The sequence below is a fragment of the Panthera leo genome, chromosome A2 (assembly GCF_018350215.1).
Source record: "Panthera leo isolate Ple1 chromosome A2, P.leo_Ple1_pat1.1, whole genome shotgun sequence".
In the NCBI taxonomy this organism is placed as follows: Eukaryota; Metazoa; Chordata; class Mammalia; order Carnivora; family Felidae; genus Panthera; species Panthera leo.
Genome location: NC_056680.1, coordinates 116,788,604 through 116,810,932, shown reverse-complemented (window position 1 = coordinate 116,810,932; position 22,329 = coordinate 116,788,604). Strand labels below are relative to the sequence as shown.

At 47.4% G+C, this 22,329-nt stretch overlaps 1 protein-coding gene and 1 pseudogene across 1 annotated transcript in view; one reads left to right on the top strand and one right to left on the bottom strand.

Moving 5' to 3' along the window:
* NFE2L3 (nuclear factor, erythroid 2 like 3) overlaps positions 1-5,794 on the bottom strand; it is a 31,090-nt gene extending 25,296 nt beyond the window's left edge. Inside the window, exon 1 of the mRNA XM_042920520.1 lies at positions 4,943-5,794. Within this exon, the coding sequence (XP_042776454.1) occupies positions 4,943-5,536 (594 nt within the window). The 5' untranslated portion in view covers positions 5,537-5,794. The remainder of the gene's footprint in view (positions 1-4,942) is intronic.
* Positions 5,795-21,197: 15,403 nt separating this feature from the next.
* On the top strand, positions 21,198-21,631 carry LOC122213197 (annotated as a pseudogene).
* Positions 21,632-22,329: the final 698 nt, after the last annotated feature.

Below are 22,329 nucleotides of genomic sequence, written 5' to 3'. Positions count from 1 at the left end.
TGAACCGTGTCCCTCAAAATTCCCGTGTTGAAGTCATAACCCTCAGTATGTAAGAGTGTGCCTTTGTTTGGAAATGGGGTCAATGCAGATGCAATCAGTTGAGTCGGGTGGGCCCCGATCCTGTACGACCAGTGTCCTTACAAAAGGGGAAGTTTGGCTACAGGTGTGCACACAGGGAGAGTGTCTTGTGAAGATGAAGGCAGAGATTGGGGCGACACAGTAGAAACCAAGAGTCACCAAATATGGTCAGCAAACCACCAGAAGTTAGCAGAGAGGCCTGGAACAGACTCTCCCTCTCAGCCTCATAATGAACCAGGCCTTGACCTCCAACTTTTCACCTCCAGGACTGGGAGACAAATTTCCGCTGTGCAGGCCACCCAGTTGGTGGCACTTTGTTAGAGCCGCCCTGGGACACTGATACAGTGACCCTATGCCATCTTCTCCTGTGTAAGACCATAGGTGAATGTTCACTGCGTCCTTAAGCAAAGAGCCTCCTCTGAAACTTGGTTACACTGCAATGTATGAAGGTATAAGACTATTTTTGTATCATGGGCGTGAGTTAAAAACAAGCAAGTGTTTGAGATTTCATCTATCTCCAACTGCCCAGGCACCAGTGACTGATTAACTTTGCTTTTGAAATGAAAAACCAATTTTACTGTAACAATTAAGGAGCTTCTTTCTCTTCCTTTACGCTTAGATTCTTCCTGTGACCCAAAGAAACCCAGTCTAACCCACGAGGTCCTGCTGGACCCCTCACCCAGCACAGGGTCCCTCTCCTGGGGGCTTGAAACCATTATCGAGATGACCACAAGCCTCTCAGCTTCAAAGGGGAGACAGCTCTCTGAAATGCTGACGGCTGGCTATAGGCCAACATATGCTCACACATTCAATTCTGCAAAAACTGTTCAATTCTTTGTTTAACCTGTGCGTTACTTTGAAAACACGTGCATCATCGGTCATGAGTGAATGGCTGTGGTTATGAAGGGAAGCAGGTCTACCCTGGGGAATTCCGGGTTCTGTTTTCAGATGATGATTGGCCCCGCTAAGAAGTGAAACCAAAGCAGTATTTCTTCTGATACTTGGAAAATCCCCCTACTCCGAAACAGTTTTGCATATGTACAAAAATTATGGAAAATTATACCGTTAAGACCAGAATCTCCTACAGCTCAAATAAGCCACTGAAATTATCTATTTAAAGACAAACGAAACTGGGCACCTGGGTAGCTCAGTTGGTTAAGCATCCAACTCTTGATTTTGGCTCAAGTCACGATCTAACGGTTCGTGAGTTCAAGCCCCACATCGGGCTCTATGCACTGACCGAGGGAAGCCTGCTTGGTATTCTTTTTCCCTGTCTCTCTCAAAAATAAATAAACTTTAAAAAACAATAAAAACAAACAAAACAAACCTACGCTGTTCCTGTAGGACAAAACACTCTCTCTTGTCGAAGTTAACAGTAGCCACCTTGCAAGAGCAGGGGAGGGGCAGAGAGAGGACAGAGGATCTAAAGCGGGTTCCACGCTGACAGCAGTGAGCCCAATGTGGGGCTCGATCTCATGGACCAGAAATCATGACCCGAGCCAAAGTTGGACGCTCAACCAACTGAGCCAACCAGGCACCCCCACACTTCTAAGCCAACTACACGGAATGAACTGATTCTCACAATCCTGTGTGGTGGGCACCTTTATCACTCCCATTGCGCAGGTGAGGAAAATGAAGCACAGGCAGGCAAGGAAACTGGCCCAAGGTCACAGAGCTGTAAGTGGTAGAGGGCTGGGATTCAAAACCAGGCAGTTTGGCTGCAAGACACCACACCCAACCCCCTAACAAGCAAACAACCAGCTCAGACTTACAAACAGGACAAAAGGAAACAAAGTGAGTGGGGACTGGTTAAGTAGCGTGGGTTGAGAACCGAGGCAGAAAGAAGAGAACAGCAATTATATTCCAAGCACGGGGCTGGCACTTCACACATGCTGTTCCCATTTAATTCGCACAAACCTTGAAGTCAGTGTTACTCTCCCACTTGAGAGGTGAAACACTGAGGCTTGGAATGATTAAAGGAACCTGTATGAGGGCACATTAGTAAGTGATATCCCTAAACCCAGGTTTGCAGATTGCAAAAACCCGTGCTGTTTTCCCAGCCCATTTTCTGCAGAGTCATGGTTTCAAATTGTAACCTCAGTATTACGGATTATTGCTTTTAAAAGCCAACCCGGGAGGCGCCTGGGTGGCTCAGTCGGTTGGGCGTCCGACTTCGGCTCAGGTCATAATCTCACGGTCTGTGAGTTCGAGCCCCGCGTCGGGCTCTGTGCTGACAGCTCAGGGCCTGGAGCCTGTTTCAGATTCTGTGTCTCCCTCTCTCTGACCCTCCCCCGTTCATGCTCTGTCTCTGTCTCAAAAATAAATAAACGTTAAAAAAAAAAATTAAAAAAAAAAAAAAAAGCCAACCCGGGGCTGCCCGGGTGGCTCAGCTAGTTAAGCATTGACTCTTGATTGCAGTTCAGGTCACGATCTCGAGGTGCATGGGATAGAGCCCTGCACTGGGCTCTGCGCGGACAGTGAGGAGACTGCTTGGGATTCTCTCTCTCCCTCTCTCTTTCTGCCCTCCCGGGCTTGCGCTCTCTCTCAAAATAAATAAATAAACATTGGGAAAAAAAAAAAAAGTCAATCCAGCACTGGAGAGTGGTGGTGCTGAGGTCAGGAGTGGGAGTCATCACCCCCATCCCAGCTGCATGCTGGTTCAGAGAACCTGGGTACAGACACAAGTGCTTAATTAAAGTGCTAGCTTGGGGGGTGCCCGAGTGGCTCAGTCGGTTAAGCATCCGACTTCGGCTGAGGTCATGATCTTGCGGTCCGTGAGTTTGAGCCCCGCCTCAGGCTCTGTGCTGACAGCTCAGAGCCCGGAGCCTGTTTCAGATTCTGTGTCTCCCTCTCTCTCTGACCCTCCCCCGTTCAAGCTCTCCCCCTCTCTCTGTCCCCAAAATAAACGTTAAAAAAAAATGTTTAAAAAAAAATAAAGTGCTAGCCTGGGAGTCAGGAAGCTCAGGTTCTAGTTGCACCTCTAGCACCAATTAACTGCGTGGCTTTACCGAAGTCCCCTAACATCGCTGGTCCTCTATTTTCTTTTAGTACAAATTGTTTAGTAGAAGGATGCCCGGCCTGCCTACCTCACAAGATTGCTTTAAAAAAAAAAAAAAAAAAAGGTATTGCCAAACACATACAAACTTACAACCAAACTTCCTTATATTTTCTTTGTTTTTGCGAATCAAGGTGAATTGGCTGTGAAAATGTAGGGTGTTCAGCACCTGATCATCACCAGGATGCATATCACCGGGGCACCCCAGCAGCTGCCGCGGTCCAGCCGTGCTAGCTGAGGAAGGCAACACCAGGAGAACGGCCCCGTAGGAACTTCATTCTCCCCGCTAGGAAAGCTGGGCTCAAGGCCTCCATGCAGGTGCGGCCAAGCCTTGGCCCCCAGAGCTTCCCCGAATGCAGGTTTGCAGAGACTAAATAAGGTAATGCTGGGAAGGGGAGGAAACAGCTTCACCTCTCCCCAGGTCCGGGTTTGCTTTGCAAGGCGGGTGACATTAAGCTGGGGGGGGGGGGGGTACCATCTGCTACAGCATGGAGCATTGGGTTTCTCTCCCCACCCCCACTCCCCTGCTGCAGAATCCGGGAAAGGTTGCAGTGCCCCAGGCACCACCCCTTAGGAGGCAGAAGATTCAGGTGAAGGCCGAGACTGGATGAGTGAGTGGGAAGAGCCTTCCACTTTTTGTTTTCGACAGGAGCCCACCCAGACTCGCACTAACCCCCATCCCATTAGTTCCGGCCTCAGGAAGAGGAAGGGATCAGATCTGCATAACAGTGAATCACAAGCACTTCAGCACAATGACCCCTCCAGGAGAGGGTGGAGAAGCTCGTCTGGCAACTGCCTACACAAACGGGGCAATTCTGAAGAGCAGCAAACAAACCTGTCTACCCCAGTTCCCATTGTGCATGAGATTGCGCTCCACAAAAACAACGTCCAAGGAACACCTGTTGATCGATACCAAACGTTAACACTCAGACTTGGGCCAAGAGACAATTAAAAAGGTCACTGTGAAGGAACTTTGGGCAAGATGGTTTTGTGAAAATTGGAATTAAGTGTCCTTAGACTCCAGCAGCTAGTGGGAGCACCACATAGATACTTCCATCAGTCCATCTCGGCGAGCTCTGTTTCAAAAGGAAGTTAACCCAAGGGATTTGAACCCGTAAGCCAAAGGGCACTTAAGTCACTAGGTGACCGTCAGGGCACATGCTTGCTTTATGCTAATTAAAAGTTACACAGGTTCCAGGAGGGAGGAGGGTTTCTAGGAGCCAGGGATGGTTAGGTCAGCGGACCGTCCACCAACTGGCCTCAGACTCAACACTGACCATGGCTCTTTAATCCAGGCAAGCAGCAAAACGAACTGCAACTGGGTTAAAATCCGGGAAGGGGCCATCACGTTAGGCGGGAGAGTGAGTTCTTAAAGAGAAACGTGTCCTCCTGGTGGCCAAGGCCACTTTTGGATTCCCCGGTTCGGACACATGTTCCGGAAAAACACATCTCAGTGTGCACGACGTACTGAACAAAAACCGTAGGCGAGAAAATCACCAGTTACCCTTCCCTCCACTGCCCCGAACTAGCCTTGACAGCCATCAAACACAGGAAAAAGGTACCCCCTACGGACAAACGGATGATTTCACCCACTTCTTTCTCAAACACCCAAAAGCCACAGCGACAGCACTAACAGCTTTTGTTTGGATTCACAAAAAAAGGGAGGCGAGAGTGATCCCGAAACTGCAACCACCCAGGGACTGAGGGTGGAAGAAGGGCGGGTGTGCTCCCTCCCGGGTCCGTCACAACACTCCAGGGCTCCTGGCCAGCTCCCCCAGCACCGTGCTCGAGTCCCAGCTCTCCGGTTACCTGGCTCGCTGCGGCGTCCAGCACTTGAGCCGTCGGTTCTGCAGGTGCCTTCTCCTCTTCCCCAGCGTCCAAGGGGCTACTCGCAGCCGCTCGGGGGTCCCCGCCATCCCCCGGCGCAGCCTGGCTACTGTCGTCCACGCTGGCGCCGACTCCCCCGGCGGAGGAGGCGGCGGCGGCGGCGGCGGCGGCGGCGGCGGCGGCGCCGAGCAGTCCGTGGGCTCCGTCGGCGTCCCCTGCCGCCACGCTGTGCACCAGCCACGCATCCACTCGGGTGCGGGGGATGAAGGGGACCCCCAGCGCGCGCACCTCCCGGAGCAGCCGGCCTGCGGACTCCGCCGCGGGATCCGGCTCGCGGCCTTTGGGGTGAAACTGGTCCGCGCGCCCCCACACTCCCGAGGCCGGGAAGGGGCTGAGTGCATAGGCAGAGCTCGTCGGGCCGCTGGCTAGCAGCAGCTCATCCCAGAGCCGGGTGGGCGGCGGGAGCAGCAGGTAGAGGTCCAGGTCAAGGTCCAGGTGGAGCCCCGCCAAGCTCAGCAGGATGGTGAGGTGCAGGAGGCCGCCGCCGTCCGACCACCACGGCTTCAGGTACTTCATCTCCCGCCGCGCGCCCCGGGACGCCCCTGCTGGCGCCCGCGGGTCCCTGCGCTGCTGCGGCCGCCGCTTTGGCACGTGCGGGCCCGGCGCTCTGCGGGCACCTGCCCGGAAGAGACCGAGAAGCGAAACAATGGACCCGGGCGCGCAGGGGCCGTCGCGGGCTCCGGGACCGGTCACAAAGACGCTCCCTCGGCAGCCGGCGCTGTGCCAGGGGCTCAGGAGAGGCGGAAGAGGAGCCACCTGCCCGGAGAGCCAACCCGCCCGTCTTCCCCGCAGCCCAGCGCTGAGAGCAGGCCCCGCCCCTCCAGCTAGGCTCCGCCCCGGGCCGCGGGCGCTGCCGCCGGGGACACGCCCACGACCGCCCCCAGGCTCGCGCCCGTGGGAGGGGCCCGCATGGGGCGGGGCTCCCCAGCTCAAAGGTTCTTTATTCGGGGGGAACGCAAAGCTTTCTGGGAGCAGAGGTTGTTCTGGGCACCAGGTGGCCCCAGCCCAGTGCCCGGGGGCCTGGCTGCTGTAGCTGAAGGCGCGGGGTGGGGGTAGGGGGTGAGGGTTAGAGGTGGGTGCGAAGGGACAGGATATGTAAACTAGGGGAAAGCAGACACCCTGGGCAGCATGTAAAGGGCTTCCGCCCACCTGAGAACACTGGGCTGGCGCAGTGGGTTTGGGAGTATGACCTTTGACTTCGTATCCTGGCCCCACCATCAGCCAGTCGTGTGACCTTGACTAAATTGCTTAACTTGTCTGTACCTCATTTCTCTTACCTGTAAAATGGGGATAATAGTACCTGTCCAATAGGGATGTGGTGAAGTCAGATGAAATACTCTTTGTAAAGCCCGGAGTTTGACATATAGATTCCACAGCTGCCATTGAGATCAAGCAGCACCCCACCCAAACCCTTGTTCTTCCCCACCCCCCACCTCACCCCTCCAGGCCCTGTGCTCCAGCCTCTACAACTCCTCACTGTTTCCTGAGCAAGCCCTGCACACTGCTAGACCTTCCCACGTGGTCCCCTTTGTTCCTTAAGTGAGGGTTAAGAGCACCAGCCCTAGAATTACCCTGTATGAGTTCAAATCCTCCCCTCCACCGCTTACTAGCCTGGCTTGGACAAATTTCTCCCTCTGTCTGTGGCTCAGTTTCCTCCCTGTAAAGTGGTTTTAATAATAGCACTTCCCCAGCAGAGTTGTGAACCCTAAATGAGATGCATGCAGACCACTAACCACAGCACTTGGCATAGAAAGTGTTCTGTGTTACTCATTATTTATGTCACCCGTTCTCCGAGGCTTACCCCAAAAATACATCCTCTGAATTTTCACCATTTGGAATTAATCTCTCCATCCCCCCCCCCCACCATATTCTCCCACAGTGCAACACTTGGCCCATTCCACTTTGTATTATAGTGGAGGATGCGTCTCATTTGCCCATTGTAAATTATTGAGGATAAAAAAAACAAAAAAACAAAAACAAAGAAACCCTGTTTGGCTCACTTCTGTGCCCCCATGGTACTCAGTACGGGGCCTTGCAAAAGTAGCTTTTACTAACCCTCACTCCCTTCCTTGGAGCAGGGAGAGAATAGAAGGGGATGACCAACTGAGGTTTGGCAATTGTGTGAGGAGCTGAGCAAGAAAGACTTGTTTTTAAAAGCCCCTTTCTCAACATAGTTCTCTCCTCTGGGCCCAGTGTGAAAAGTTCACACTAGATTTCATTTTCCCCACTGAGAACCAGGGGGGCAGAAGCAGACTTCTTAAAGTTGCCTCTGCTTTAAGCCTTGAAGGATGGGTTAAGGGGTGACAAAGAGGCAAGAAGAGGGATGATCGCCAGCCTAGTGAGGTTTGGGACAGAAGCCTTGTTCACAGCACTTAGTGCCTGGGCTGGGGATTCAGGCTCTGGGCTCAGTGAATGTCCACCGAATTCCGGTTTTTACAAGGACCTACTAAATTGCCTGATGCTGTTGCCGAAGACCGAAGGACATGAAATGGGTACTTTTGCTTGGTGAGTTTATGATTTCATTAGGGAGATTAGATATAGATATGTGACACACTTAGAAACAAGAGAAAGGATGTACTCACGTGGGAAAATATTGAGATGTACGTGACCATTAAGGAAGTGCTGTAAACCAGATGAGAACAGGGATGGGGCTCTCTTCAAGGTCTTATCTTCCAGAACCTTGCACAGAGTTGGTGCTCCAGAAAGATTGTTTTCAGTTGAATTGAGGAATTTACACTTGAGAAGCGTTTTCAGGGATCTGAGTAACAGACTAGCATCAGGAAGGGCCCTCAAACTTCCTAACATTAGTTGGGAAAGGGGTTGGTCCCTCATCTTCAAAAATGTGCATGGAGGGCGCCTGGGTGGCGCAGTCGGTTAAGCGTCCGACTTCAGCCAGGTCACGATCTCGCGGTCTGTGAGTTCGAGCCCCGCGTCAGGCTCTGGGCTGATGGCTCGGAGCCTGGAGCCTGTTTCCGATTCTGTGTCTCCCTCTCTCTCTGCCCCTCCCCCGTTCATGCTCTGTCTCTCTCTGTCCCAAAAATAAATAAAAAACGTTAAAAAAAAAAAAAAAAATGTGCATGGAGGGGCACTTGGCTGGCTGAGTCGGTGGAGCATGCAACTCTTGATCTTGGGGTTCTGAGTCTGAGGCCCACGTTGGGTGTAGAGATTATTTAATTAAAAAAAATCTTTAAATATAAAGAAAGAAAGAATAAATAAATAAGCACGTGGATAATCATATTATTTGTCAGACTGCTTCATTCCAAAGTGCCTTAATTCTAGCTCACAGATTGGTGACGAGGAGGGCCTATAAAGGACCTTGCAGCAAAATCTTAAACAGGAGACTCAGGACCAGTCCCACACACTCTTGACTTTAATCAAAACAAAAGACCCCAGTTTTAGGTTTGCAGAGAGAGTGGAGTGCAAACAGAAGGAATGACTTCTACTCCGGTTTTTTAAAATTTCTGGAATCCCACCATCCAGAAGTAGCCAAGTGAAAAGTACAAACGATTGTCTTGTAACAGCCTTGAAAAGTAACCTGCATTTATTAAAATCCTTAAATTGTTGCTACTCAAAGGATGGTCCGAGACTGGTGCCAATCCACAAAACTATTTGTTTCTGGTCTGCATGAGGTAAATAATAGAATCAAAAGTGTTTAGAAGTTTTTATAGCAGTTTGACATTATGCGATATCCAGTGGGTTTGCTTTTATATGCCTTTTTTTTTTTTAGAAATGAATATTTATTTTAAAAAAGTATGGACGTTCAACAGATGGGGGGGGGGGGAAGAAAAGGGCTCCTTCATCAGAATTACTTTGCAAAGCACGGCTTTAAATGGCATTCCTGTGAGGTACATGGGTTCTAAGATGACTTCCTGGGCTCCCCTTGCCCTGTGTGTGGGCAGAGCCTAGTGATTTACTTCTAACATATAGACTATGGCAAAAGTGATGGGATGTCATCCTCGAGGTTAGGTTACAAAAAGACTCAGTGGCTTCTTTTTTGCTTGCTGAATTTGTTCTGGCTGCTATAAAAAAATAACATAGGACTGGGTGGCTCATAAGTCTATTGTTCTGGAGCCTGGGAATCCAAGATCAATGTGCCACTCTGGGTGGGTTTTGGTGGGAACCCTCTTCCGGGCTGCAGAATGCCGACATCCGGTTGTATCCTTACCTGGTGGAAGGGGCAAGGGAGCTTTCTCAGCGGCTTTTATAAGGGCACTAATCTCATTCACGATAGTTCCATCCTCATGACCTACCTACCTCCCAAAGGTCATGCCTCCTAATAACATCATCTTGGGGGATAGGTTTCAGTACATGAATTTTGGGGGCACACAAGAATTCAGACCATAGCGCTCACCTCCTCTCTCCATCTCTTACTCTCGCCTTCTTGGAGAGGGCCACTGTGTTGCAAATACCCTATGAACAAGCTCATGTGGCAAGGCACTCATGTCTTCAGCCAATAGCCAGTGAGACCCTGAGGCCTGCCAACGGTCTCTTGAGTGAGCTTTGAAGCACATTTTATCCCAGTTGAGGTCTGAGATGACTGTAGCCCACTCTAGTTCCTCGAATACACCTTGCAGAAGACCCTCAAGCCAGAGGATGTATCTAAGTGGCACATTGTGACCCAGAAAAAAACTCTAAGATAACAAATGTTCTTTCCAACCACTAAATCTTGGGGTAATTTGTTACACAGCCTAGATGACTAACACACCCTGTGTCAGAAGAGGACATCAGACAAGTGGAAAGAAACACTGAAAATGCAACTGTAATTGTGCTGTGTGGTTAGTGATATAGTCAATGAATAATTTATAACTACCAAGTAGCATTGCAGCAGCACATCCTGGTCCTTAGATACAATAATCTAGTTTACCCCAATCATAAATGTAAGATTGTAACTTGGCGTGAAGGATAGTTACTATGAAAACATAGCCATCAAGAGCTGCTGTGAATTGAGCTCCCGTGCTTTCTTCTGTGGCAACTCCTTGTAAGTATCTATCCAAAATCAGCAAAAAAGAAAACACGTTAGAACTTTGCAATCCTTCTTTTGAAAGTTTCACTAATATTAGCCACAGAAAAATTTAAATTTGTAGTAGAAATTCCAGGATTGAGCAAAATAGCCTATTAAAAGTCCAAGACATGAATTAAGGCAGAAGTCATTTTATCTTGGAGGAAGAATTAAGCATCGCTAGTTTCCAAACAGATATTAGTCACTAGAATTTAAATGACTCTGCAGTTGTTAAGACATTTTACCAAAGGCTTCTGCAAAATAGATTTAAGAATGGCCTCATTTGCTATCTGGTACCAGTCTTGGTGATGATGAATCAACTGTTACCTAATTGTATTGTGCTCTTCCTTTTTGATCTATTACACAAAAATAACCAATCCTGTATTTAGGGCACAGTTTTGATTTCTACCTTACAGTCTTGTTAGGATGAAACACACACCACTGATTGGGGAGCCTCAGACTCCTTATGTGAGAAATAGGTTTGTTTAAGGCTAGGCCAATGCCAAGGAACTCACAATCTAAAGGGTTTTGCTTCCTCCCACCTGGTATCTGTAGTATGAATAAGAATTCTTATATTCAGGTTAAAGTTCCAGAGTTTGATCGTTGTGTGTGTGTGTATGTGTGTGTGTTTAAGACACACAGACAACAGAAAGGGAATTATGAAGAGAGGCATGGGAGACAGAGTGAGGCTGATCAGCAGGGAATGAGAAATCTACGAGTCTGCACCATCCACGTTTGGGAACAAAAGAAATTAGCATTGCCAACCTTGGTCCTGTCCATCACAACTGAAGTGCCTACCACCTAAAATATTGTGGGGCTCGTTCTGGTTAACCGCCCACACAAACTGAATCAGAGTGGCTAACCACTACAGTAAATGACCCCCAAATCTCAGTGGCTTAACCCAGTGAAAGTTGACTTCTTATTTCACTGTTCAAAAAAGTGTTTGGGATAAGGGGAGTCTGCACTTTTTTGGGTCATTTGAGGACACAGGCCGTTTCCTTATTGTGGCTCTGTCTTCTTCCCCGTCCTCAGCGTCTTCTCCGTTGGCTGGTGATGAAGAAAGAGAGACCAAACATGGGAGGAGGGTTTGATGGGCCGGGCCTGAAAGTGGCACCCATGACTTCTACTCACATTCCATTGGCTGGAACTCGGCCACATGGCCACACTTAGCAGCAAAGGAAGCTGGAAGGTGGGGACTCATGGTGTTTCCAAGACAAGAGGAGAGCCTGAATATCTGTCTTTGGCACATCTGGGGAGCCACTGTCCTTTGGTCTTATTCTGCATTCCATTCATTTAGAAACCACTCATTCAGCACCTACTCTTTTCGACTGAGGATATTATTTTAGCACTCACAGTGACTTAATATACTAATGCAAACCTAGAGTGGCATGTTCAAAGTAGGTCAACACTTTACCCATTTACACTCTAGGTGTTTAAGAAATGCTGGAGTGCCTGGGTGGCTCAGTCAGTTAAGCGTCCGACTTCAGCTCAGGTCATGATCTTGCGGTTGGTGGGTTCGAGCCCCGCGTTGGGCTGTGTGCTGACAGCTCAGAGCCTGGAGCCTGCTTTGGATTCTGTGTCTCCCTCTCTCTCTGCCCCTCCCCCGCTCATGCTCTGTCTCTCTCTCAAAAATGATTAAGTGTTAAAAAAAATTAAAAAAAGAAATGCTGCTTGGTGAGAATGTTCAAAGCATATCATGAAGAAAGCTTGGGACTCCTGACTCTAATCCTAGTTTCACCTAAACAAGTCATTTTGGAAGGGGGACCCTACATGTCTGGACCTTGGGCCTCTTACCTGCACAGAGAGAACTTGAACCTGACAGGTTTCTAAGTTCCCTTCTTGCCGTCAATGTCTCTGAAAGTCTTGGCAATGAATGAGGAACCATGTTTGATTGCTACCAAACTCGTGTTCTCAGTTGACTGTGAGGCCTTTGGTCCTAAAAAAGCACCACCACATAGCTCTGGAGAAGAAAACACACTCTCCTCTTGGTTAAATCTCCAACTGGAAGGGGAACATGTACGGGTCTCCCCCTGACTTTCTGATGTGTCTTCCTTACTTTTTTTGTTAGTACATCTACCTGGGTGATGACATCTGGAAAGGCTAACACGTTGATCTCTATTCTGCAATGTCACACTATTTGACGATAGGGAAGCTGCACATAACTTGGGTTGTGGGGAAAGTCATTGATCATCCAGAGCGAAGAAAACCTAAGAATCCTTGAGTGGGGATCAATGTAAGTCCAGTTTCTAGAGGCCCCACTTAGTGCCCCTTTACACTAAGAAACTAGTTTCAAGGCCAACGACCCTGACCATTATTTAGTAAAGTTGACGGGTATTTTATTCTTTGAACTGATGGTTAGTTTAGCACCTGAAGTCTCTTACTTACTTGATCATCTCCTTCAAGCATATTTATATTTTTGATAGCAGCTATAATGTTCTCTTTGGTAATGCACATCATTAACCATTCCTGCTTAACTGTTTCTTTGTCCTTGCTAGTTTCCTCTAATTCCTAGTTTTGTTGTCCTGTACTCCAGAATCTCTATCAGATCTTAATTCCAAGGCAGCGCTCTGTCAAACTACACGACAGAGGCAGGGCTTTCTGGGCCATGGAGAACTGATTCTGAGCCTCCTGCCGATCCCTACCTGCCTTCCGCCTCCTTTTGTAAAAAGGTAAATTCTTAATTTCTTTAATGTTTATTTATTTTTGAGAGAGACAGAGTGCGAGCAGGGGAGGGGCAGAGAAAGAGAGGGAGACCCAGAATCCCAAGCAGCCTCCAGGCTCTGAGCTGTCAGCCCCGAGCCTGACGTGAGGCTCGAACTCACAAACCGTGAGATCGTGACCTGAGCTGAAGTTGGACGCTTAACCGACTGAGTGACGCAGGCGCTCCTTAAAAAGGTAAATTCTAGTCAGAGTTGTTGCTTGCTGAACAAATGTTGTGTCTATGATATTAGAGTAGGCTGAATAGTCCCCCCAAAATTCACATCCACCCCAAACCTCAGGCTGTGACCTAAATTGGAAATAGGGTCTCTGCAGATATAATAAAGTGAGGATTGAGATGAGATCATACCAGATTAGGGTGGGCCCTGAATCCACTGAGAGTGTCCTTATAAGAGACAGAAAAGGACACAGACACACAGAGAAGAAGGCGGTGTGAAGACAGAGGCAGAGATCAGAGCAATGCCACCACAAGCCATGGAGCGCCAGGAGCCACTGGAAGCCAGAAGAGGCAACAAGGATTCTCCCCTAGAACCTTCCGGGGGAGCACAGCCCTCCCAGGACCTTGGTTTTGCACATGTCACCTCCAAACCACATGTGACAGATACATTTCTGTTTCAAGTCACCAAGCTTTTTGTGTGGTAATTTGCCATGGCAGTTCTAGAAAACTAATGCAGTCAAGTTTACTATTTCCCTTCATCTTGGCATTGTTCTTGTTATTATATAGGAAGTAATTTTTCCTGAGTAAAGATCAGGATACTCTGGGTACCACTGAGTTCATGGCACCCTCAGAACCGGGGTATGGAAGGGGTGATGCTGAAACAGAGAGTTTTGATGTTGGCTCTCGAGAGGCCTGTTCCGGTAAGGACAGATGGGTGGGAGGCTTGGTTCGGAAGCCATTTGAACCTTTTTTTACCCTGTCCCCATGTCTTAACTGCAAGGCTCCCTCTGCCCTGACTCTTGTTTTGTTCTTTCCCTCAGTCTTGCAGCAAGGCCCCCAGCAAAAGCCTCAGGCAATGTCCCCCACCCCCCCACTCTCTCTCTGACACACACACACACACACACACACACACACACACACACACACACTTTTTATAAAAATAATTTTTATAATGTATATAGCATATTAAACAAATACAGGTCCATACTGTCATCTTCATAGGCTGCAATATATCCTATAATATGGATGTATCTTGATTTAGTCAAACAGTTTGCTGCTGATGAAGGTTTAGGTTGTTGTTATATTTTCACTTTTATAACTCCACGATACACTCTTTTTTATACATATTTTGGGGATCTTAAAACCACTTCCTACAGTAATGGGAATTTTTTTGGAGAGGCTTTTCCTTCACGTGGTCCCCTCTCCCCGCCTGTCCTCTCTCATTGCTATTCGAAAGTGATTGGTGATCACAGAATATTGCTTACTAGTTTGTGACTTTTGCGAGCATCAATCAACCATGACCATTACCCTCCTTGCTATATGACTTTTGTAATTGTGGCAAGTGCACTGTCCCGATTCTATGGAACTATCTCTCTCCAAACCTTCAGGATTGCCAAGATGAGTTAGGAAGAAAGAGGATCTGGATCTGTTTCCTACAAAAGTGTCAATATTTGCTAAAACAAAGAGCTGGGAGTACCCCCAACGGAATGCCATCTGTCCTTGTCTCTGAGAGCCTGCCAGAAAATCTTTTCACAGCCAAGAGATGTTATTTGGCGTAGCTGACACTGAAATTCAGCGAGGTGGCTTACAGATCAGAAACTGGCTGATGTCAAGAGATGCTTTGCCATGTAGGAACTGGAAGTACAGAAATGTGTTTCATTTTTGAAACTGTACATTAAGGATTATTTATTCTACCAAAATGTTTCCTATAGGAATCCTGTACTCAGCAGGACCACCTTGTTGATTTAAATATTCAGATCGTTAACACGCTATTTTGCCATACAGCTTTCTAGGAAGTGAGCAGCTGAGAAGACACGGGTCCCTCTCCCCACTCTGTGGCTTCAACCGGGCTGTTTCTCAAGGAGGTAGGCTCACGACTCTCTACGACATATGGAAATTCAGTTTCTTTGCAGTTTTAGGGTGCAGGCATACATAACCCACAAAGCCCAGCTTCTGAAGTGTGAGTTGTCTGACCTGGGTGCTAAAGGGGGGTATTAGCTACCTGGATTCCTTTAGAAAAAAACCCAGATTCCTTTGGACAGCAACCTGAAGAGCAGCTCAAGAGGTCATCTCGGGCAGGAGTGAAATTCTTCCAAATACATTCGACAGCTATCAGGGCCCAATTCTCCTCCCACACATTGTTGCTTGTCCAATATTTACCACTCGGAATCGCTTATTCATCTGTGAATTGGTGTGCTCTCCCCGGAAACAAATTCACTGAAGCACCTGGAACCATCTGTAGACTCTGAGTCCATTGCATTCTTGTGACCCCTAAACACTCCGTCCGCTTGTGTCATTTCTCCCAAGTTTTTTTTCCCCAGCAGACGCTGCCGCTCCTTAGCTGGGCCTTCATCTAATTTTACTCTTGTCAAGAAAAGAAGAGTCACCCCAGCCTCAGCAGAGTTCTAGAACACTTCCTCCAGATCCCTGATGTACGCTGGAATGGACTGAGTCTCCTTCCACTGCAAAGCATTTGCATACCCTGCAGACATCTCGGCCCAGTTTAACTAGATCCAGCTAATCCAGGAGGGACTTGGCCAGTATGAAACACATTTCAGCCACAGCCATCCCCCGCCCCCCTCCTGAATACATGGGCATGTTTACCTACACAGTTTTGGGTGCGCACTAAATTAATTAATTCCATAAATATTTAATGAGCACCTACTGTGTGTCAGGCATTGTTTTGTGAATAAAACAAAGCCCAGGTCTATTGGAGTTTGCCGTCCACTGGGGGCAGACAGATAATCAACAAGTAATTTGTCGGGGGGGGGGGGAGGGTGATAAATGCTAAAAGACATAAATAAAGCAGGGGGAAAGAGATAAAGGAGAGGCAAGTGATGGTATGTGTACAGGAGCACACGCCTGTGTTACCTAAGGAAGTGCCTAGGGAAAGTCTGACTTGAAGGAGATAAAGGAGAGAAACACGCAGTTAGCTGGGGGAAAGGGTACTCCAGGTGGTGAGAATAGTGAGTGCAAAGGCCCTGAGGCAGGAGAATACCAACTGTTTTCAAAAAATAGCAGGAGGCCTATGCAACAGGAAGGGAGAATGGTATTCGGTGCGAAATCATACTGGACATCATGGACCATGGTAAAGAATTTATATTTAGTCTTAGTGGGATGGGAAGCTATTAGAGGATAGTGAATAAGAAATTAATACATGCAGGGGTGCCTGGGTGACTCAGTTGGTTAGGCTGCCAACTCTTGATCTCGGCTCAGGTCATGATCTCACTGTTGGTGAGTTCGAGCCCCGCATCGGGTTCTGTGCTGACAGCACTGAGCCTGCTTGGAACTCTCTCTCTCTGCCCCTGCCCCACTCATGCTCTCTCTCTCAAAATAATACATTTCTATTTGTTTGTTTGTTTGTTTGTTTGTTTGTTTACATAGAGAGGGAGAGAGGGAGAGAGAGAGAATCCTAAGCAGGCTCAGCACTGTCAGCACAGAACCCAACGCAGGGCTCGAACTCACCAACAGTGAGATCATGAATCAAGAGTTGGCTGCTTAAGGGGCACCTGGGTGGCTCAGTTGGTTGGGCAACCGACTTCAGCTCAGGTCATGATCTCACCGTCTCTGGGTTTGTGCCCAGCGTCGGGCTCTATGCTGACAGCTCAGAACCTGGAGCCTGCTTCGGATTCTGTGTCTCCCTCTCTCTTCTCCTCCCCCGTTGTGTTCTATCAAAAATAATTAAACAAAAACAAAAACAAAAATAAAAATAAAAAAAGACTTGGCCTCTTAACCGACTGAGCCACCCAGGTGCCCCTAAAAAACTTAAAAAAAAAAAAAAAAGAAATTAATACATGCATGCAGCAAACATTCAAAAAATGCTTTTATTTTTGCTCTCCTTGACACGACCCTGCCTTACAAGAATGGTTATCTTCTTTCTCAAACATGGCAGGAAGGATGGAAAGCAAATATAAAAATCCCAGGCTTACAATTTCTGGGTCTAATCTGAACATCCCACATCTACCAGAGATGTGATCATTAGAAAATTACCCCCGGGGGCACCTGGGTGGCTCAGTCGGTTAAGTGTCCGACTTTGGCTCAGGTCATGATCTTGTGGTTTGTGGGTTCAAGCCCGCATCGGGCTCTGTGCTGATAGCTTGGAGCCTGGAGCCTACTTCAGATTCTGTCTCCCTCTCTCTCTGCCCCTCCCCTGCTCATGCTCTGTCTCTCAAAAATAAATAAATGTTAAAAAAAAAAAAAAGAAAAGAAAAGACAAAAGAAAATTACCCCCCGTCCAAGACTTAGGTCCTTCTTTTCGTTTCTCGTCATGGCTGAATCACGTTCCATTGCGCAGATACGCCATATTGCATTTATTCATCAGTCAGTCGATGGACGTTTGGGTTGTTGTCACCTTTTGACTTTTGTGAATAGTGATGCAATGAACATTTGTGTACCAATTTTTGCTTGAACACCTGTGTTATTTCTTTGGTGTACACACCTAGGAGTGCCTCTCTTTTTGTGATATGAGGGTGCATCAGTGGGTTCAGTTGGCATCAGCCTGATCCATACACGGTGACATTCCCTGTGGGGTTTCACCTTTATGGAATTTAGGCACCACTGATGATCACGGCCTATTCCATTAGGGTTCCAACAGCATGCTTTCAAGGTGGTCTAATCCTTTATTTTCAGTTAATATTAAAGCAACGCTGTTCTGGGCAACTGAGGTCATGTGGTTCTCTGAGGGGAAGAAGGTGGGGGAGGGAGGGATTGATGGCCAAGAAGGGTGGGAAAGGCTACACACAACAGACCCCCTTGCTGCAGATTCCAGCACCCGCTCACATGGCGAGCCCCCCCCCCCCCCCCCGCCCCGGAAATTCTGCGGCAAAGAAGCCTGTTTACTTTTGTTTAGCTCTGTATTTCCCAAGTTGATGAGACTACAAACATTTTTTTTTTTTTCGTATGATTCTTCGTACTGAATACATGTTTCAGAGAATACTGTCTTAGTGTCTAGGTTACTTGGAGTAATGCGTTCCTTAGCTGTCTGGAAGCAGCCTGACAGTCTCCCTCAGTGGCCATAAGCTGATGGCATACTTGTGAAAGCCCTGGATGGCAGAACTGGCAAGATTTCTAGCAGAACTTCCCATGGAAACTCTAAATTGAGATTATGTTCCTGGGAATGAAAGCTAAAATCAAGCAAGAAAATATCGATGTCACTATCACCTCAGCCCTAGAGTGTTTGCCGGATGCCTTGGAATGCCTCCCGTCAGGATAAACCTTAGGACAATGCTGCACTGATGTGGCCCGAGGATTCCAGAGCCACCCCAGTCCCTCTCTCTGCCCCTCATGGCTTCACTCCACATGGCCCCAGACCCCATGCAGGGTGGTCCCCTATTGTATTTTCCCGGGTCGCACTGCCATGGGTGCTGTCTCACCGCTGACACGGTCAGACTGGTTAGATGATGGTAAACATGGAAGACATATGGAGGGAAGATCTAGAAGGTTCCTTGAATGACTTTCTGAGGGTCAGAGGTTTGACAGTATTTCCTTCATGTGGCCTTTAGGAAGAACTGTCCCCTTTAATACATCTCACCCATCCATTTGCTTTTAAAAGATTCTTACTGGTCAACGAGCCACACAGGGTACTGACCACGTGCTCTGCACTTTCGAGGTCACACGCAGATGATGCCTGCCTTCACCAGACACCCCAGCAGTTTGCAGTAGGGAGGGTTACAGCTCCCCCTTCCATGGCAATTGGCCCAGATCGTGGTTTGCTGCCGTCTTGGTTCTAAGGGGGATAGTGGCCAAGTTCACATCAACCGTGTACCTGGGTTACCTGATTGCCCCTCCTGCTCTCCATCTCTAGTGGGTCTCATGTGTCTCTCACCTGTTTTCTTTAGAATAATCACTATGGTTTCAACTAAGTATAAAATTATAACTTTTTTCTGATGACTCAGCTTGTTTTTCCTTTATTTAAAAATTTTTTTTTTCTGGTTCTCGTATTTTATTTTAAAAACATTTTTTTTAATGTTTATTTTTGAGAGAGAGAGAGACAGAGACAGAGTATGAGTGGGGGAGGGGCAGAGAGAGAGGAACATGCAGAATCCGAAGCAGGCTCCAGGCTCTGAGCTGTCAGCACAGAGCTCAATGCAGGGCTCCAACTCGCAAACCACAAGATCATGTCCTAAGCCAAAGTCAGATGCTTAACTGACTGAGCCACCCAAGTGCCCCACCGGCTTGTTTTTTCTTTTTCTTTTCTACACGAGAAGAGAAAATTTGGCTCATTCTAGAGAAAACCTTCCCTTGGATCATTAAACATATCTTTTCTTTCTCTTGATAATAGGTTGGTGAAGGTGGGTGGGGAGAGTGCCGGAAATTGCCAGGCATAGGGAGCTGAGTGTCCACACATCATGAGTCCAGAGGCGTCCAGGTCAACTGGCTTGCCTGGCTTTCTGCGGCCAGGGGCTTTTCCCTGGTCCCAGCTTCCCCGGGAGAGAAAACTGGCCCTTCAGCTCCCACCCTCCCCAGCCTGCCCACCCCAGTGCTCCAGCTCTGTACCCTCATGATCGCTTGGGGATCTATTTAATCTCCTTATAGAATTGGTTAATACCAGACCAAGACTCCTTTGCCTCCTTCATCTACCGATCCCCATTTTGTTTGTTTGTTTCGGAAGAAACAAAAGTACTTTCCACTTTGGGCTGCAGAAATACACTTTTGTTTTCTGTTGAAAAAATTATTTTGAGACTGTCAGTGCAACTGCCTTCCTCTCTAACTCTGCCAGTGCTCATCCTTCTCACCTTGGCCATATCCTCTCTAGGGCACGTCCTCAGTCCTGTGCTTGTGTATGAGAGTGTTCTGGATATTGGGCATCTAGTTCTTTCTGCCTCTCACCTCTGATTATGTAACTCTGCCTTCTCTCAGCACCACCTCCGGACCCTTCTGGTAGATCCCAGCCCTAGGCTCAGACATCTCTGTTGTGAGGTCAGAGAAGCTGTTTGTGTGTTAAAGGCGAACGTCACTGGCATCTAGGAGACCTTGACGTCTCTAATAGACTGCTTTGACTTTCCTCATCGGCAGCAACCTCAGCCCATGTCAGTCTGCAAGCCAGCCCCTCATTCGTAATCCCTATTAACCTTAAAAAGTAGGTATGCATGTGGAACTGCCCACTTGGAAAGCACGAAATGCTGAAGACCTCCCTTTTCGTTGCTAAGTTCTTTGTGAATCTGAGTCAGCTTCTCATTTCCCTTCCTGGGTCCCTAAGGGAGGCCGGGGCTTCTTCCTTCTCTGTGCTTCCTTCCACTCTGGAAGAAAGAAAGGTGGAGAGACACTCCTATGGCCAAACACATGACTGCCTCCCTTCTACCACAGTCTCCGGTCATAAGCTCAGGGCCATGTCTCGGCAGGGCCCAGGGCCCTTTGCTCTGAAGGGAGAAATGATTCCCCAGCAGAAAGAAGTTGCCTCTTACCAACGAAAAGGCAGCTTCAAACATGCTGTCAGTAATTCAGTCAGATGACAAGGATGAAGCAACCTGTTCAGGTCATGCTGGGCAGACAACCGGTCCTGGGCTGAGCAAACGGGTGGCAGATGAAAGGAGGAAGCACACCTGAGCCAGCTTGCTCATGAGCTGAAATATTCAAATGTGGATACAAAGTGGTTACTTCATTTCTGCACCTGTTCTGACTCAGCACACACTGAAGTGTTGAACCAGGTTTGACACGATGCCAGTGCCGGCAGCAGAAGCAGAAAATTTCACAGGGACACCACACGGTGCCAGCGAAGGGACAAAGAGAGCCCACTGGGCCCTGACGTCAGCTCTGGAGGACTTTCTGGAACCGTTCTCCTACCGGCAGGGGGAGGCTTGGGCTGAGACCTGGCTTTCCTGGAGTGGCTTGCCAAATAAATTAGTGTGGATCTGACATTTCAAAATTTGCCAATCGCAGACGTGTAAAGTGTATCGGTGGGGTTTTGGTTTCGTGATGGCCGCTAAAAAGATTTGAGCAACTCACATAAATCTATATCATTTTCACTGATTTAATTACTGCTTAGAAAAGAAATCGCCAGATTTAGGAAAAGACATCGGCATCATACCTCGCATTTCTCATGGGGTTCAAGTTGGAGTCAGTATTGATTAGAACCTTTCAGCGGCCTTTAGTCTACATTCAGTGGTTTTAAAGTGACATGCAATCAGCTGACTTATTTGTGGTCCCTTCTTCATGACCGTGCGTTGTACGGTATCGAAAGACAACCGCCTGTGGCTGTTTATACAAATCCTTAAGTTCAGTGTCTTGTGGGTTTCCATAAAAGGTGATTGAAACACTTATTGCAGAATATGGAAATGCTTTAAAAAGCATGTGGGGGATTCAACATGGAGGCGGAGGTCGATAAGCTGGAACTGATGTTCCAGAAAGCTCTGATCTGGATTACATTCAATACAGGCTGGAATATGAAATCAAGACTAATCATCCTGATACAGCAGGCAAGAGAAATCCAGTTACCCGCTTAAAGGAATTGTCAGCAATAAAGTCTCGATATCAAACTTTGTATGCCCGCTTTAAACCAATTGGTATAGAACAGAAAGAGAGTAAGAACGGCATTTGTGCTGTCAATAAGACGATGACCATGATACAAGAACTACAAAAGCAAACAGATGTGGAGCTGTCACCACTGACTAAAGAAGAGAAAGCTGCAGCAGAGCAATTAAAATCTTTTGTTCAGACTGATGAAGAAGTGGGCTTGCAAAAGGGAATTCTAATGGAGAGGAGATCCATTCCAGAAAGATTTAAGAAGATGTCTTGTTAGCACTCAGTGACTAGAGGTGGGGGGATGGAGGAGATTTGGCTTGGGTAACTGGAGAGTGATGCCTTTCACAAGAGAAGAGATAGAGATGCCTTTCATAAGAAGGGCAGATATTATATGAATAAAGTTCAGCCAAAAACATGGAATGGGAATAAAGGGATTTAAATGTATGTATGTACACACAGTCTTATCATTTCAGGCAAGGGAGTCACGTAACACTATTTTGCATTTGTTTTTGTATAATTGGGAGAAAATGGATGTCCTGGCCTATCATAAAAGGATATTTATGTACTATTGGTCAGTCAGATATGAATGAGCATGCTTTGGAAATTAACGGATAGAAAAAATATTTGTATTATATTATACATTATATATATGTATATAATTTTATTTCTGAAAAGTTTTGATTATAGGTAATGGTCACATTATTGATGAGACTGCTAATAAGTGACCTAAAATCCTCCACAAAAGCTAACATTAGTAATAATAAATTGGCTTTTCTGTGAAAAAAATAAAAATAAAAAGCATGTGGGAAAAAAACTTGAAAAGATGGTGGGGTGTTTATAGGGGAGGTAGCACCTATGACCGGTCTGCAAAATAGAATAAACTAGATGCATCTGCTTTAAACTGCTTTTTATTAGTGGAATGCATGGCTTGCTTTATCAATAGTAAAACCTAAGCCTGGGCAGAAGTTTTAATTC